Raw genomic sequence first — 13,901 nt, 5'->3', positions numbered from 1 at the left:
ATAGACAGGAGCAGTTGGGCTGGGGTAGTGGAGAAGTCATATACAGGTAGTCCTAGTCTTATAACCATTCGTTTAGTGACTATTTGAAGTTACAAAAGTAATTTTAAAAAGTGACTTATGACCACTTTTCACACTTAGCATCCCCACGGTCATAGGATTAAAATTCAGATGCTTGGCAACTGGTTCATATTTATGACGGTCACAGTGTCCTGGGGTCGTGTGATCACCTTTTGTGACCTTTTGACAAGCAAAGTCAATGGGGAAGCCAGATTCACTTTTACAACCATGTGACTAACTTAACAACTGCAGTCATTCATCTAACAACTATGTCAAGAAAGGTCCTAAAATTGGGCAAAATACACTTAACTGTCTCACTTAGCAGCAGAAATGTTGGGCTCAATTGTGGTTGTAAGTTGAGGACTACTAGTATACTGTAGATAGTCCTTGATTTATGATCACAATTGATAACAGAATTTCTGTTGCTAAATGAGACAGTTGTGAAGTAAGTCATTTTCTGACCGTCTTTTGCCACAGTTATTAAGCAAATCCCTGCAGTTGTTAAGTGAATCATACATCATGAAGCAAATCCAGGTGTGTTTGTGTGTATGTATCCCAACTTTGCTTGTAAGAAATTGGCTGGGAAGGTTGCAAATAATGATCACATGATCCCAGGATACTACAACTATTGTAGCATGATTGTAAATACATGGCAGTTCCCAAATGCCTGAATTTTGATTACATGGCCATGCGATGCTGCTACGGTCATAAGTGTGAGAACTAGTCACTAGCCACATTTTTTCAGTATTGTTGTAACTTTTGCTAGCACAGGTTGCAAACTGTTGTAAATCAAGACTACCTGTAAATTGTGCATAGTTTAGTGCAGTAAGTCAGCCTGTGGCTCTCCAAATGTGGAATTTTTTTTCATGTATCTTCCTGGATGAAAACATATCCAAAGCAAGCATAAAACCAGTTTGGTCTACTGGTTAAGGCACCAGGCTACAAAGTGGGAGACCATGAGTTCAAGTCCTACCTTAACCATGAAAGCCAGCCCAGTATCTTTGGGCCACTCACCCTCTCTCAGTCCAGTTTATCACACAGAGTTGTTATAGGGAAAATAGGAGGTAAGTTCACTGCCTTGAGTTATTTGTAAAAATAAGGTGGGATATAAATAAATATGTAACAATAATAAATCTATAAATAAATATAATTCAACTAATTCAAAACAATTTGCAATGCATTAGAAAAGACTCATTTTTAATAAAAAAATTATAGCTCAAATAATTATAAATTAGAAGCATAGGATAGGATATGGAATATTGTTACAAAACAAGATCAGGTCCTTCTTAGGGCTCAGTCAGCTGAATGATCCGTTGTTGAGAATCTGATGTGCTTTGTAAGCTCCTAGGAAGGCACTACCTTATCTATTTTTTTCCTCTCCTTGTGCAAAACAAGGCATTAATAATGTTATACAGATTCATGAGAAATGGTACCATCAAAATCAGCCGAGGTTGGCTAATGCTGCCACCAAGATTGGTTGGGCAAGCTTTTATTAACCACAAAAGAAAATAGTAGCAACTGCATTTTTTCTTCAAGGTTCTGTTGGAAGAAATGTCCATCTGGGATCAGTTCCAAGTGGGGGAAAAGACACTGGAAACATGGAGACTGTTTGGAAGGATGGTTTTAATGATGGACAGGCCATGTGCCTTGAAGATGTTCGGTGAAGAAAAAAAAGGGAAGAGATGCTGAGAGTCCCTGAGTTTTATGCCCTCTCTGGGCTTTTAAATTTGAGCTTGTATTCTGATTGGTTGTCAGACTCCCACCGGGCCATGCAGGGGCAACTCTGTAGGCTGTTCTGAGTCCCAGGCTTGGTTGACTCTTGCTGGGTAATGATGCAATGAAAGAGCTTTGGGATTCCTATTATGGCTCTGCCTGAAGGAGGTAGATCTTTGTTATGTAGAATAGACTGGCTCAGGCCTTAATGGCCCATTGACAAAGGTGGGAGGGGGGATGAGTTTCTGCATCCCTTTTAGGGGGAATATTGTGTCCTTTTAATATTTCCTAAAATATTTCATTTTTCTAGGAGAGGGGTGGGCGCTAATTTCAATAATTGCCTCTGCTCACCTATGCTATTACTAAATTTGAAAGAGACCAATATGTGTTGCAATTAGGCATTTGTTTCCTATCTGGTTGCTCTCTAAAAAGCACTTTTGCACGTACATCCTTGAACTCCAGAGAGTTCTCAACTTTCAGACCAGTGAGAAAGTGAATTTAAAAATTCAATATACGCTGCCCACACGACAAAGACCAGCTAGCAGTGATGAGCTGGCTGTTAAAGCAAGGTCATGGCACACACTTGAAAGTAAATGAGGAAGACTGTAATTGTGGGGTCTGTGGCAAAAACCAAGAATGCTTATCAACAGGAAATATGCATGTGTAAAGCTTGTAGCAATTATGGGTAGTTAGAAAGCTGATAAAAAGTAACAAGAATTAGACAACTTGCAGACCTCGGCTAAAATTTAGCAATAGAGAAGGCCTGCAGCAAATGAAATGTGTATTATATCACTCCTGGGGCATTCATTAGCCAAGTCTTAGGAACAGGGACAACTAGAGACCAATAGAACAAATTGTAGAATTATTACTAAAACGTTTATTAGATGATATTTCTTATTATCCCACCTTGTCCTGCCTTCTCCTTTAGTGAAAATGTATAAAGTTTTCTTAATCCTTTGTTCTGGGTTCTTGTCATTTTGAACAGGAGCCCTTTTCCTTGGAGTTCTCCAATAAAAAGCAATCAGAAAACCTGCACCTCGTGTCTGGAGTCCATCACTGGCTTCGGCATCAGGCTCAGACCCGAATTGGGGACAGCAGCAGTAACTCTAAAACTATGGACGTTGCAACATTCTACACTGCAGCAGCCACATCACTGCAACTCAGACCCCCGGCTGCATTTTTCACAGGGCTGTAAAGATAACAGACAGCTTGCAAAACGGCAGAGGGGTGGAACTAGTAAGGAGCATTCTGCCGAGGCTGCCTCCATGTGGAGAGAAAATATATATATTTTTAACAGAGGAACTAAGCTGCTAAAGCTACAAATGTCTCCAAGTAAGATATATTACTGTATACAGAAAAGGTTACCTTCAAAAATGATGCATTCAGGTTACAGTCTGAGATGCTTTTACCTGCTCACGGAGAAAGACATTCAATTTCCCCAAAGGACAACTTTGGAAATTACTGGAACTGGAACTCCTTTTTGTTGCATACAATAATCTTGCTGCAGTTACCAAATAGTATATACCAGTGATGGCTAACCTTTTTGTTGTCACATGCTGAAAGTGCACACATGCATCCATAATGCAATGCGTGCACTACCTCCCATGCGCCCCCCACATGCACTTCCCTTGCATGAGCCCCTCCCTGCGTATGCACGCATCAGCCACGCATTCCCCCTGCCCCCCTGTGCATACGCATGCACCCCTGTGCATGGACATGCATCTCCTGAATGAGCCACATGCAAAAACCAGCTGGCTGTTGGAATGCGCACGCACATGCGCAGTGGAGCTGAGCTGGGGCGACGGCTGGCATGCCTGCAAAGAGGACTCTGTGTGCCACCTGTGCCACGAGTGCCATAGGTTCACCATCACAGCCATAGACTCTACAATAATAGCTCTCCACATTTCTTTTTTAGTTCAGCATCATAAAGTAACCAATAAAAAATAATTCTGGTTTCATCGTAATATTAGCCTACAATATCTTTTGCATCATGTATGAATTTGCACCCAAAATTCATACTTCAGTCTTAACATTGCTGAGGTTCAGAAACACTGGCTTAGTGTATTGTGTGAACTGGGATTTGTTCAGAAAACTGATCCAGCTAACTATGTTTGTTTGTTTGCTTGCTTGTTTGTTTGTTTGTTGGATTTATATGATGCCCTTCTCCCAAAGGACTCAGGGCGGCGTACAACATTAAAAAAACACATATTCAAAAGTTTAAAAAGAAATTAGATAGAGTATCCAAAAACAAACCCAATTAATATGAACAATAACATTTTAAAAATTAGATTAAAATTAACAATTGCATCAATCGTTTATTTTATTTTGTTCAAGCCAGGCTGGCTTGCTGGAAAAGCCAACTTTTTAGGGCACGTCAGAAGGACCAGAGGTCGGGGATTATGCGAAGCTCCGGGGGCAGCTCATTCCAGAGGGAAGGCGCTCCCACAGAGAAGGCTCTCACCCTGGGGGTCACCAGCCGACACTGTCTGGCCGACGGCACCCTGAGGAGGCCAACTCTGTGGGATCGCAGTGGACGGTGGGAGGCTACTGGTGGCAGTAGGTGGTCTCGCAGGTTGAAACAACCCGGCCTTTGCAGTGGTTATTAGCCCCCCCACCCCAAACGTGGTTTAATCTGAGAATGGTGTGATAGAAATCCCATATATATTTGCCCAGACAGGTCTCCTTTGCATAACTGGGCATTTGCTTGGATCATGTGGGCAAGGATTCCTATATCTTAAGGGTATAATTCTCTATACTTCTAAAGCAGGGGTAGGCAACCTTACACACTCAAAGAACCAAAGGTCCTAACTGGAAGCCCCCCCCCCCCCAATTCAATTCTGGAGCTGACCAGAAGTCTGGTTCCTCCACCATAGAGTCTGCTCTGAGCACGGCATCCTTTTTCCTCTACCTGTCCTAACTGAAAGCCCTATCAATTGTGGAGCCAACCGGCACCAGGGAGCCCCAGCAAAGGGATGCATGTGGCTCCAGAGCCATGGATTGCTGACCCTTGTCCTAAAGCAATTGCTTCTCTGAAGCATGGCCTTTATCCCCCTTCATGGCAATATTCAATTGAAAAAATCACTGTCTGAAACTTTGTAATTCTGTACATAGATAATGGGAAATAATTTCCCAGGAAGCATTGTATACAACTTAAGGGACTCCCCCACCGCCACAAAAATGTTGGTAGTATGCTACTACTTCTGACTTCCTCCCTTCCTAACCACCAACTGTAATACTTCTTTCTTTAGTCCGGTATTTCTGAATGCAAGGATATCTGGGGATCTCCAAAGATCTTAGGAGGTCCAGAAGATCAAAATTATCTGCCAGACATTGAAGACATTTGAATTATTATTTTTATTTCTTAAAACAATAGTTATTTTTATTAAATTTTAAAAATTATGTGAATATTTACAATAATGGTTGTTCTTTTTTACATGGTTCAATAAATATTCTATGAAGGCATCAATTTCAATTTTTAATAGTGTTGTTGTTGTTGTTAGTTGCGAACCCCATAGACATTCCTCCAAGCTTTCCTATCCTCTACCATCTTCTGGAGTCTATTTAAGCTCACACTGATTGCTTCGGTGACTACATCCAGCCACCTCATTCTCTGTCGTCCCCTTCTTCTGTTGCCCTCAGTCTTTCCCAGCATGAGGCTCTTCTCCAGGGAGTCCTTCCTTCTCATCAGGTGGCCAAAGTATTTGGGTTTCCTCTTCAGGATCTAAAGATCTAAAGATCAGTCAGGGTTTATCTCCTCTAGGACTGACCATGTTAGATACTTGCTCTAACTACAGTGGTTTCCACCAAGGTCCTCTGTTCCGGTGGGAACAGAGGTTTAATCCTATTGGTTGAAGTGTCTGACAGCACTCTATAAAAGGGCTGCTGTCAGACTCAACTTTTGCTGGATTGTTCTCACTTGTTGTACTCAATAAAAAGCTGCTGTGACCGTTAAGCCTGTGTGTGCCTATCCATTACCCAATCTAACAGACCGGTTTGATGGCCTTGCAGTCCAAGGGACTCGCAGGAGTCTTCTCCAGCACCAGAGTTCAAAGGCCTCAGTTCTTTGGTGCCCAGACTTCCTTATGGTCCAACTTCACAGCCAGTATTTAATATTATATTTGATATATAATATTAAAGTAAATATTAATATTTACTTCAATACAGTAAACATAGATAGATATAACCCATAGAAACTGACGTTCTTTTGGGATCCTTCAAATTTTTTAAAAGTACGAAGGACTCCCGAGGTCAAAAAGTTCAAGAAACGCCTCTAATCTGCTTTAGGAGAGACCATTGCCCCTTTGAAAACTTCAAGTCCCAGCATCCCCTCCACCCGTAATAACCCCGCCCCCTTGTGCTCCCTATGTCGTCTCTCCCTCTTTCTCTTACTCTAACTGCGCAGATTGGCCCGGGCCGCCCGCCAATTGGCGGCTTCCCTTTGGGCGAAACAGCTGCCACTCCATTCCCCGGCCAATGAGACGTGCAGGAGTTGAAAGTGGGTGGGTTTATGCTTATTCCCGGAGCGTTGTCTGCGCCGCTCGCGCGGCGGAAGGGCCGGCGCTTGAAGAGAGAGGGCTGGTGGCGCAGTTAGCGTCGCGCAGGCGCACTGCCGGGCGCAACGGTGGAGAAAGGGGAGGGAGGGAGGAGAGGAGGGGGAGGCGGCGTTGTGGGGGCTTTGCTGAGCCCGAGACAGCTGGAAAGGATAAACAGAGGCGGGGGGGGACGGGACCCGCCGAGGTCTCAGGGTCCCAGCCGGGCCGGGCGGTGCTTGTGCAGCCAGGCGAGCGGCTCAGGCGGCCTTCCAGCCACTCTCTCACCTCCTGGAGGGGCCCCTGCCCTGACACAGGGGTCAGGCCGCCACCCTGCATGGAAGTTCGGGGGCTCCGTCCACTGGCTGCTGCGGCTGCTGAGCCTGCCTTGAGGAGGCCTGACAGGTAACCCCGCAGCTCCCCTTCCCGTCCTCTCAGCCTGCCTTCAGAACCCCCCCTCCCCGCCTTCCCAGGGCGCCTTCCGCTGCCTGGACTACAACTCCCATCAGCCACATCCTAAGGGTCGTGGGGGGGGGGGCGAGAGCCGGTCTTCTGCAGGTGGGGAGCGATGGGGGGGGGGTGAGAGGAGGAGGAAGGCTCTCCTTCCTCCAGAGAGGCGTCCATGCTGATCGCCCCCACCCACCCCTTGATTTATTGGCACCCCCCCAAAAAAAACCCTGCCTCTCTTGCTTTTGGCCTGGCTCTTCCCAGCAGATTCCAAAGGGTCGTGGCTAAGCTGGGGAACTGCCCTCTTTCCTCTCCCCCCCAAAACTGCCACTGCTCCCCCCTCCACTCCAAAAGAGAAAGGATTGGGGGGGGGGGGGCACCTGCTTTCCTCTTGCCTAACATTTTGGGAAATGTCTTCACGTCCAGTCCAGGTGGGCCATCCAGTTTGCCCCCCCCCCCTCCCATTTTTTCGCCAGCCTGGCACTCACTCTCCAGACAGTTTGGGGATGATGGGTTTTCTCGTGCCTTCCCCCACCTGATCTTCCAAGGAGATGCTATCAGGGATCAAGCAGGCGCTGCTTGAGTGTGGAGAAGCATCTTTGGAGAGCCCAAAACTTCCTCTGCTCTGCACAAAACTTCTGGCGGAGGAGGTTTTAGGAGACTTTGTGCTTTACATGGCTCCCTGCGGGGTGGCAAGTGAGAAGTAGAGCAGATCACTTAAGGCACCACAGCTCTTCCCACCCACCCCCTCCGGCCACTTCTCTGGCTTTCTCAAGACCTCCTACTTTTTCCCTCTCGAAAGAGCTTTTTTTTCCTGATCTATGCTGCTGGTGTAGGTTTCTTGTGGGCTCAATCTTTGGGCTTCGAAGGAGTGCGGTGGAATGAAAATAACAGCCAACTGAAATATCCCCCCTGAGTATGTGCAAAAGCTGCTGCTCACTTCCTATATTGCTCCTACTGGTCAGGATTCCTTGCACTGATCTGTCAAGGGGTTTTTTTCCCCCCACGCTGCAGGTTTTCCCCCCTGCTTTACAGCAATGAGAATCAAAATTCTTCATAAAAGCATTGACTGGGTTGAAATTGCCTGGAATGAATTATGGTTTGTTAGATTTGGGGGTTGGTGTGCGGTGGTACGGATTGTGGCTTGGTGTTGCATATGAATCGAACCCTTGGAAAACCTTGATTTACTGTTTGAATGATTAATGTCCTTTCTTAGCATATTGATTTTCAGTGGCTTATAATTTCTATCAATTATCATACTAAGGATCTGGCTATGGGGAAGAGATTTTTGGTTTGCATGACATACTTGAATATAAATTAAAAACACAGGGCTGGGTTTGACCACTAGCTAAGATGCTAATTTTTCTGTGGTTCGGGATGTTGTGTGAATACAGTTTGTGTCATCCTGGGTCTTGCTAGTATATTAGTAGCTTTGGAAGGATTTTATCCAAAGTGTTAGGTTTATAAATTCTTAAGTAGCTTCACTTGTTGCAGTTTCTCAGAAACATAAATTCTTGGCTATTTTGCTGAGATAAACATTCATTTTGTTGCATTGTTCTAATTTAGTTTTTCTGTTATTTCCATTTTTAAATTAATATGCCCATGCATTTTGGGTTTATTTTGCCTTGGTGCCATGTTAAGCACGTGCACATATCCAAAACAGACTATTGTATTTTTAAATTAACATACATTCATGTATCCTGTATTTTAAAAGAGTGCTACTATTAATTTTTACTAGAAGCCTAAATATTCACTTTCAAATCTAGTCCAGCCTGAATGTACGATGACATGCTATGGTGTTGTTTTATTTGGAGTATAGAATCTTGTGTATCCCCAATAATTACTGTTAATCATTTCTGGTCTGCTTGTGTGATCTCATCCAATTGTGACTTGCTCAACAAACTATGACTCAAGCTATGTGTGTCCATTTTATATGAATCCTTAAACTTTCTTTTGGATCTCCTTAAGGTATATATATTTATTTATATATTTATGAATATTCCTAAATTATGTGTTGGGTGTTATATCTCTGTAGGTTTTTTTTTTCTTTTCTTGATCCTTTTTTTAAGATTTAACAAACATTTCCATGTTTCAAAAAGGAATTTCTTTCAAAAGAAAGACATTGCTTTCTCTCCAATATCCCAGGCCCCATGTCTAATCCAACAATGTTGTTTATCAGAAATATGAGAGCTGGTATCTGATATCTATTATGGGAAAATTGAATCAAAAATCTTTTAGTAAATAATGAAGTCCACCATGGATTTCCAAAGATAGGTCTTCTGAGCTCAGATCACAATATTGACTTAAGAACCAAGTTTTCATTTATTGCTCTAAAAACGTAGAGGCCCCCACCTAATGTTTCTCTATTGCAATAGCAACTTTTAGCATTAATAGCTTTACATTGTACTTGATATATGAAGGGAAATTTTAAATATGATTCCTCCAAGTAATTGGCATTAGAAAATCATTTTTCAGAATGATTGTAATTCGTAGTTTGAATCATTGCTCCTTCTGGGGGCATATTATATTAGTTCTTGCATCTTTCTTCATCCTCCAAAACTTTACAGTTCAGTTCCCAGAATTCTGAGCAACAGGGACGCTGGTTCTGAATTCTGGAAACTTAAGTTACATATCTGAAAGATGACTTTGTCAGGCAAGGCTAAGCTATGGAAAGCGATAACTACACTTAGCAGTCCTACAGAATTGTTTTCCAATCCATCACAGAATGCTTCTGTAATTGAGCTTACATATGTAAAAATATTAAGGGATGCGCTGGCTCAGTAGCTAAGACGCTGAGCTTGTCGATCAGAAAGGTCGGCAGTTTGGGGTTTGAATCCCTAGCGCCGCGTAACGGAGTGAGCTCCCGTTATTTGTCCCAGCTTTTGCCAACCTAGCAGTTCGAAAGCATGTAAAAATGCAAGTAGAAAAATAGGAACCACCTTTGGTGGGAAGGTAACAGCGTTCCATGCACCCTTGGCATCTAGTCATGCCGGCCACATGACCACGGAGACGTCTTTGGACAGCGATGGCTCTTTGGCTTTGAAATGGAGATGAGCATCGCTCCCTAGAGTTGGGAACAACTACCACATATGAGCGAGGGGAACCTTTACCTTTATGTAAAATATTAGATTGCTTATATACTAGGTGAGTACAGTATTAAAGAATTTACTTGTAAGTTACTTTCCAAACATTTTGTGGCATCTTCTAAAACCAGATGTTCTATCTTTTCTAAATTGAGAGCTGCATCGGCTCTTTGAATGACATGCAAAAAAGAGGGTACATTATTAAAAAAAAATGAGCAGAACCAGAAACAAAATTACATTAATTGAAAGTATATTTATTTTAATCAATTCCACATTAAATAATACAATTAGTGCCATATATGTCAATAGCAACACTATTCAATTTAATTTCATTTGTACACTTTTTCACCAGTATAGGTAATAGCAATAGCACTTAGACTTATATACTGCTTTGCAGTGCTTTACAGCCCTCTCTAAGCAGTTTACAGAGTTAGCATATTGCAGGCAGCCGGCAGGCAGCAGAAGTAGTCTGCAGTACTGCACTCTAACCACTGAGCCACCGCAGCTCCATGATCCTCAGTAATCCTCAACTTATGACCACAGTTTGGGGGGGGGGACTTGTGTCTAAGCAAAACAATTGTTAATTAAGACGTGTCCGATTTTATGACCCTTTTCTCCAAGATTGTTAAGCAAATCACTGCAGTTGTTAAGTGGATCACACAATCACTAAGCAAATCCAGCTTCTCCCATTGACACTGCTTGTTTGGAAGCCATCTGGGAAGGTCACAAATGGTGATCAGATGACCCCAAGACACTGCAACTGTCCTAAATACATGGCTGTTGCCAAGCACCCAAATTTTGATTAATTGACCAGGGATGCTGCAATGATTGTGAGGATTGGTGATAAAGTTACTTTTTAAAGTACTATTTTAACTTCGAACGGGTCACTAAATGAATGGTTTCAAGTCAAGAAGTATCCTATCTTTTAAGTTCTTTTGTGACTTGTTAGAATACCAACACCCCAATCACTCTTGATCACCAATATTCAACCCATAATGACTATAATCTCACCATGGAAGTCATGAGTGGAACACATAAGCCCTACTCTTCATCTTCCAAAATGTACCTCTCTTTCCAATTTCATCACTGTACTTGTTAGAGGAAGCTTCCATTTTTAATATTTCAGAAGTCCTCAAATATTTCATAGCATTTCATTAGACCAGTGGTTCTCAACCTTCCCAATGCCGTGACCCTTTAATACAGTTCCTCATGTTGTGCTGATCCCCAGCCATAAAATTGGTGTCTCGGTTCCTAAGACCATTGAAAATATGTGTTTTCCGATGGTCTTAGGCGACCCCTGTGAAAGGGTCGTTCGACCCCCAAAGGGGTCCCGACCCACAGATTGAGAATCACTGACGTAGACTTGCTGCTTCACTGTGCTTTACAGCCCTCTCTAAGCGGTTTACAGAGTCAGCCTCTTGCCCCCCACAATCTGCGCCCTCATTTTACCCACCTCAGAAGGATGGAAGGCTGAGTCAACCTTGAGCCTGGTGAGATCCAATCGGCCAAACTGCTCAACTACTCTGCTATGGCAGGATGAAATGATGTTCTTTGATATCAGCAATGTTTTGGGAAGCAGCTTTGCAAGGGGCTAAAACCTAACTGAGTTTTCTTGGCTGTCTGTGTTAACCATTGATGTTGAAGCTATCAGGATTTCATACATTCTGCTGACATTCTGCATTGTTGGGCTATTTCGAAACATTGAAAGAAAATTCTTATTTATTTTTGAATGCAACTTACGTGGGGGGAAAAAAACAATCGTGACTACAAAGTTGTTTACCTTGTGCACATAACAGTCATATGCTTTTTATTATATATGGTTCCTGTAATGACCATATAAGCTGTTTTTCTTGAAAATTGGTGGATGTCTTAAAATGAGATCTTGGGTGATCAGTTAAAACTTCTGAAAGCTATTGGGGAGCGGGAGAGAATTTTAATTTCCACTGAGAACTATGTCTAATAATTTAGACCGGGCATTGGCAATTTCATCCCTCTGCTGCGGCTCCCTGCCGCCAGTTGTTTCCACCATTGATAGGGCTTTTGGTTAGGACAGATAGAGAAAAAAGGAAACCACGCTAGGAAGAGACTCTATGGTGGGGGAACTGGACTTCCAGTCGGCTCCAGAATTGAATGGGAGGTTTCTGGTTACAACCTCTGTGGCTCTTTCAGTGCTTAAGGTTGCCGACCCCTGATTTAGACCAAGAGTCCATCTATGGCGCGGTATGGATGTATGTAACTTTAGAAATGGCTGAGGGAAATACTTGAAAACCTCATATTAAAATTTCCTTTGTGGGCTAGAACAGCGCCATAATTTTATGTATAAATAATTTCAAAGCTTTCTCCTCTCTCCCCCCCCCCCCCCCCGCTTCTCTCCAAATTACAGGTAATTTCAATGCCTTCTCAATGGACTTGAATTCTGCTGGAATGCTTGGATTCACAGCAACACCATCACTAACTTGCTTTCGGAGGCCCCATTGTGAAAAGATGGCAAAGGCAAATATTATTGGAGACCTCATTAGCAGGCAGCTCAAGGTACTTCTTGCCTTAAAGAGTCATTAACAGCATTTTGCTAGAGGGTGAGCAGAAGTAGGGGAGGAAAGCTTTCGGAGAGGCCATCTTGGGGACTGATTTTCTTGTTGCTCCTGTCTGTTTGTTTGTCTTCTTCGTCAGAGGCTGCTTTGTGTCTTTGCCAGAAGCCCTGCCTAGGATGAATAGAACAAGCTGCTGAGCCTTATTCATCCTTTTCTCGTTCTTTGCATCGTTAGAAAGGGTACTGAGCAGTTAGCAAGGGACGCTTTCTATTGATCCTTAGGTGCTCTCTTCTCCTATCATACATTCAGATTACACACACACACACACACGCGCACACACAGTTTTGTCATCAGACTTGACAAACTGTGGTTACTGTTTATTGTGTCATCTTCTAATTTCCAAGCTCGTTAAACACCGACTGGGTGACATTTCTGTGAGATGTTTCCTAAGCTGGTTAGAAAGCCATGTTATTCATCTATCTTCATCAGAATGCAAAAGACATCAAGTGTATCCCATCGTTTAGTTTTAAGGTCCAAAATATTCAACATTTTAATGTCTTAGATCAGGGGTGTCAAACACAAGGCCCGTGGGCTGGATCTGGCTGTGATTTGGTCAGATCCGACCCACGGGGCCGTCCTGGTCTACCCAATGTGAAGAGTAAAGATCAGGCCAGAAGTTTGGGGAATGGCATCAAGTTGGCCATGCCCACCCAGTCAGCCATGACCGCCCCGAGGTCAACCACAGCCTTGATGCAGCCCTCCATGAAATTGAGTTTGACACCCTCGTCTTAGATGAAGAGATAGAGATAGATGAAGAGAGAGAAGGAATTTTTAGATGACATAAAATTGGAGGGATAACGAATACTCTGGATGGAAGACGGAAATGAAATGTCTATGGAGATTCTCAGTCATCCAAGTCATGGATGTTCCTAAGGTTCTTTTTCAAAAGGCAACTGGAGTTTCTTTGTATTTGCTTGAAGACATTTCACTTCCCATCGAAGAAGCTTCCCCAGTTCTGAATGAATGGTGGAGAATGGAAGGATTTATATTTCTTGCAGTCATCTGGTCATTAGCACTCTTGTTGTTGGGGCCAGTTGGAGTTGTTGGGGCCAATTGGAGCTTTATCTGCACCCTCAGGGTCACCTGGATAGAGGAGGGGAAAAGATTCTGCAATTTCACTTGTTAACAAGCTGAACATGAATCAATCTAGGTCAGTATGTAAAAACAAGAAATTTTTAGATGCAATTTAAAGCTACATTCGTAAAAGTCTGGTTCCCAAATCAAAGCCAGCCAGAGTCTTTTGGAGTGGGTGACCATAACAAATCTAGTAAGATAATTGTTGTGGGGAAATGTATCTTCACTATGTTCTGTGTTGATTAATCTCATTTTGAATAGTTCATCCAGTTCTGGACTGTTGCATTTCAGGAAAAAAATCAGTAGAATAGATCAGGGAAGGGCAAGTTAGAAGGGCCTGGATATGATTATTTTTGTATGAGTATTTGGAGGTCAGAGGTATCTATTCTCCTTCATTGTGTCTTATG

General features: G+C 43.0%; 1 protein-coding gene across 1 annotated transcript in view; it reads left to right on the top strand.

Annotated features, from left to right (window-relative positions):
* Nucleotides 1-6,424: 6,424 nt before the first annotated feature.
* The window catches only part of WDTC1 (WD and tetratricopeptide repeats 1), a 37,706-nt gene continuing 30,229 nt past the window's right edge, over nucleotides 6,425-13,901 (top strand). Inside the window, exons 1-2 of the mRNA XM_081962392.1 lie at nucleotides 6,425-6,704; nucleotides 12,213-12,361. Coding sequence (XP_081818518.1) covers nucleotides 12,233-12,361 — 129 coding nt within the window. The 5' untranslated portion in view covers nucleotides 6,425-6,704; nucleotides 12,213-12,232. The remainder of the gene's footprint in view (nucleotides 6,705-12,212; nucleotides 12,362-13,901) is intronic.

This window comes from Natrix helvetica (genome assembly GCF_964273705.1).
Source record: "Natrix helvetica genome assembly, chromosome: 9".
Lineage (NCBI taxonomy): Eukaryota > Metazoa > Chordata > Lepidosauria > Squamata > Natricidae > Natrix > Natrix helvetica.
The sequence above is the reverse complement of the archived record's forward strand: the minus strand, read 5'-3'. Positions and strand labels throughout refer to the sequence as shown.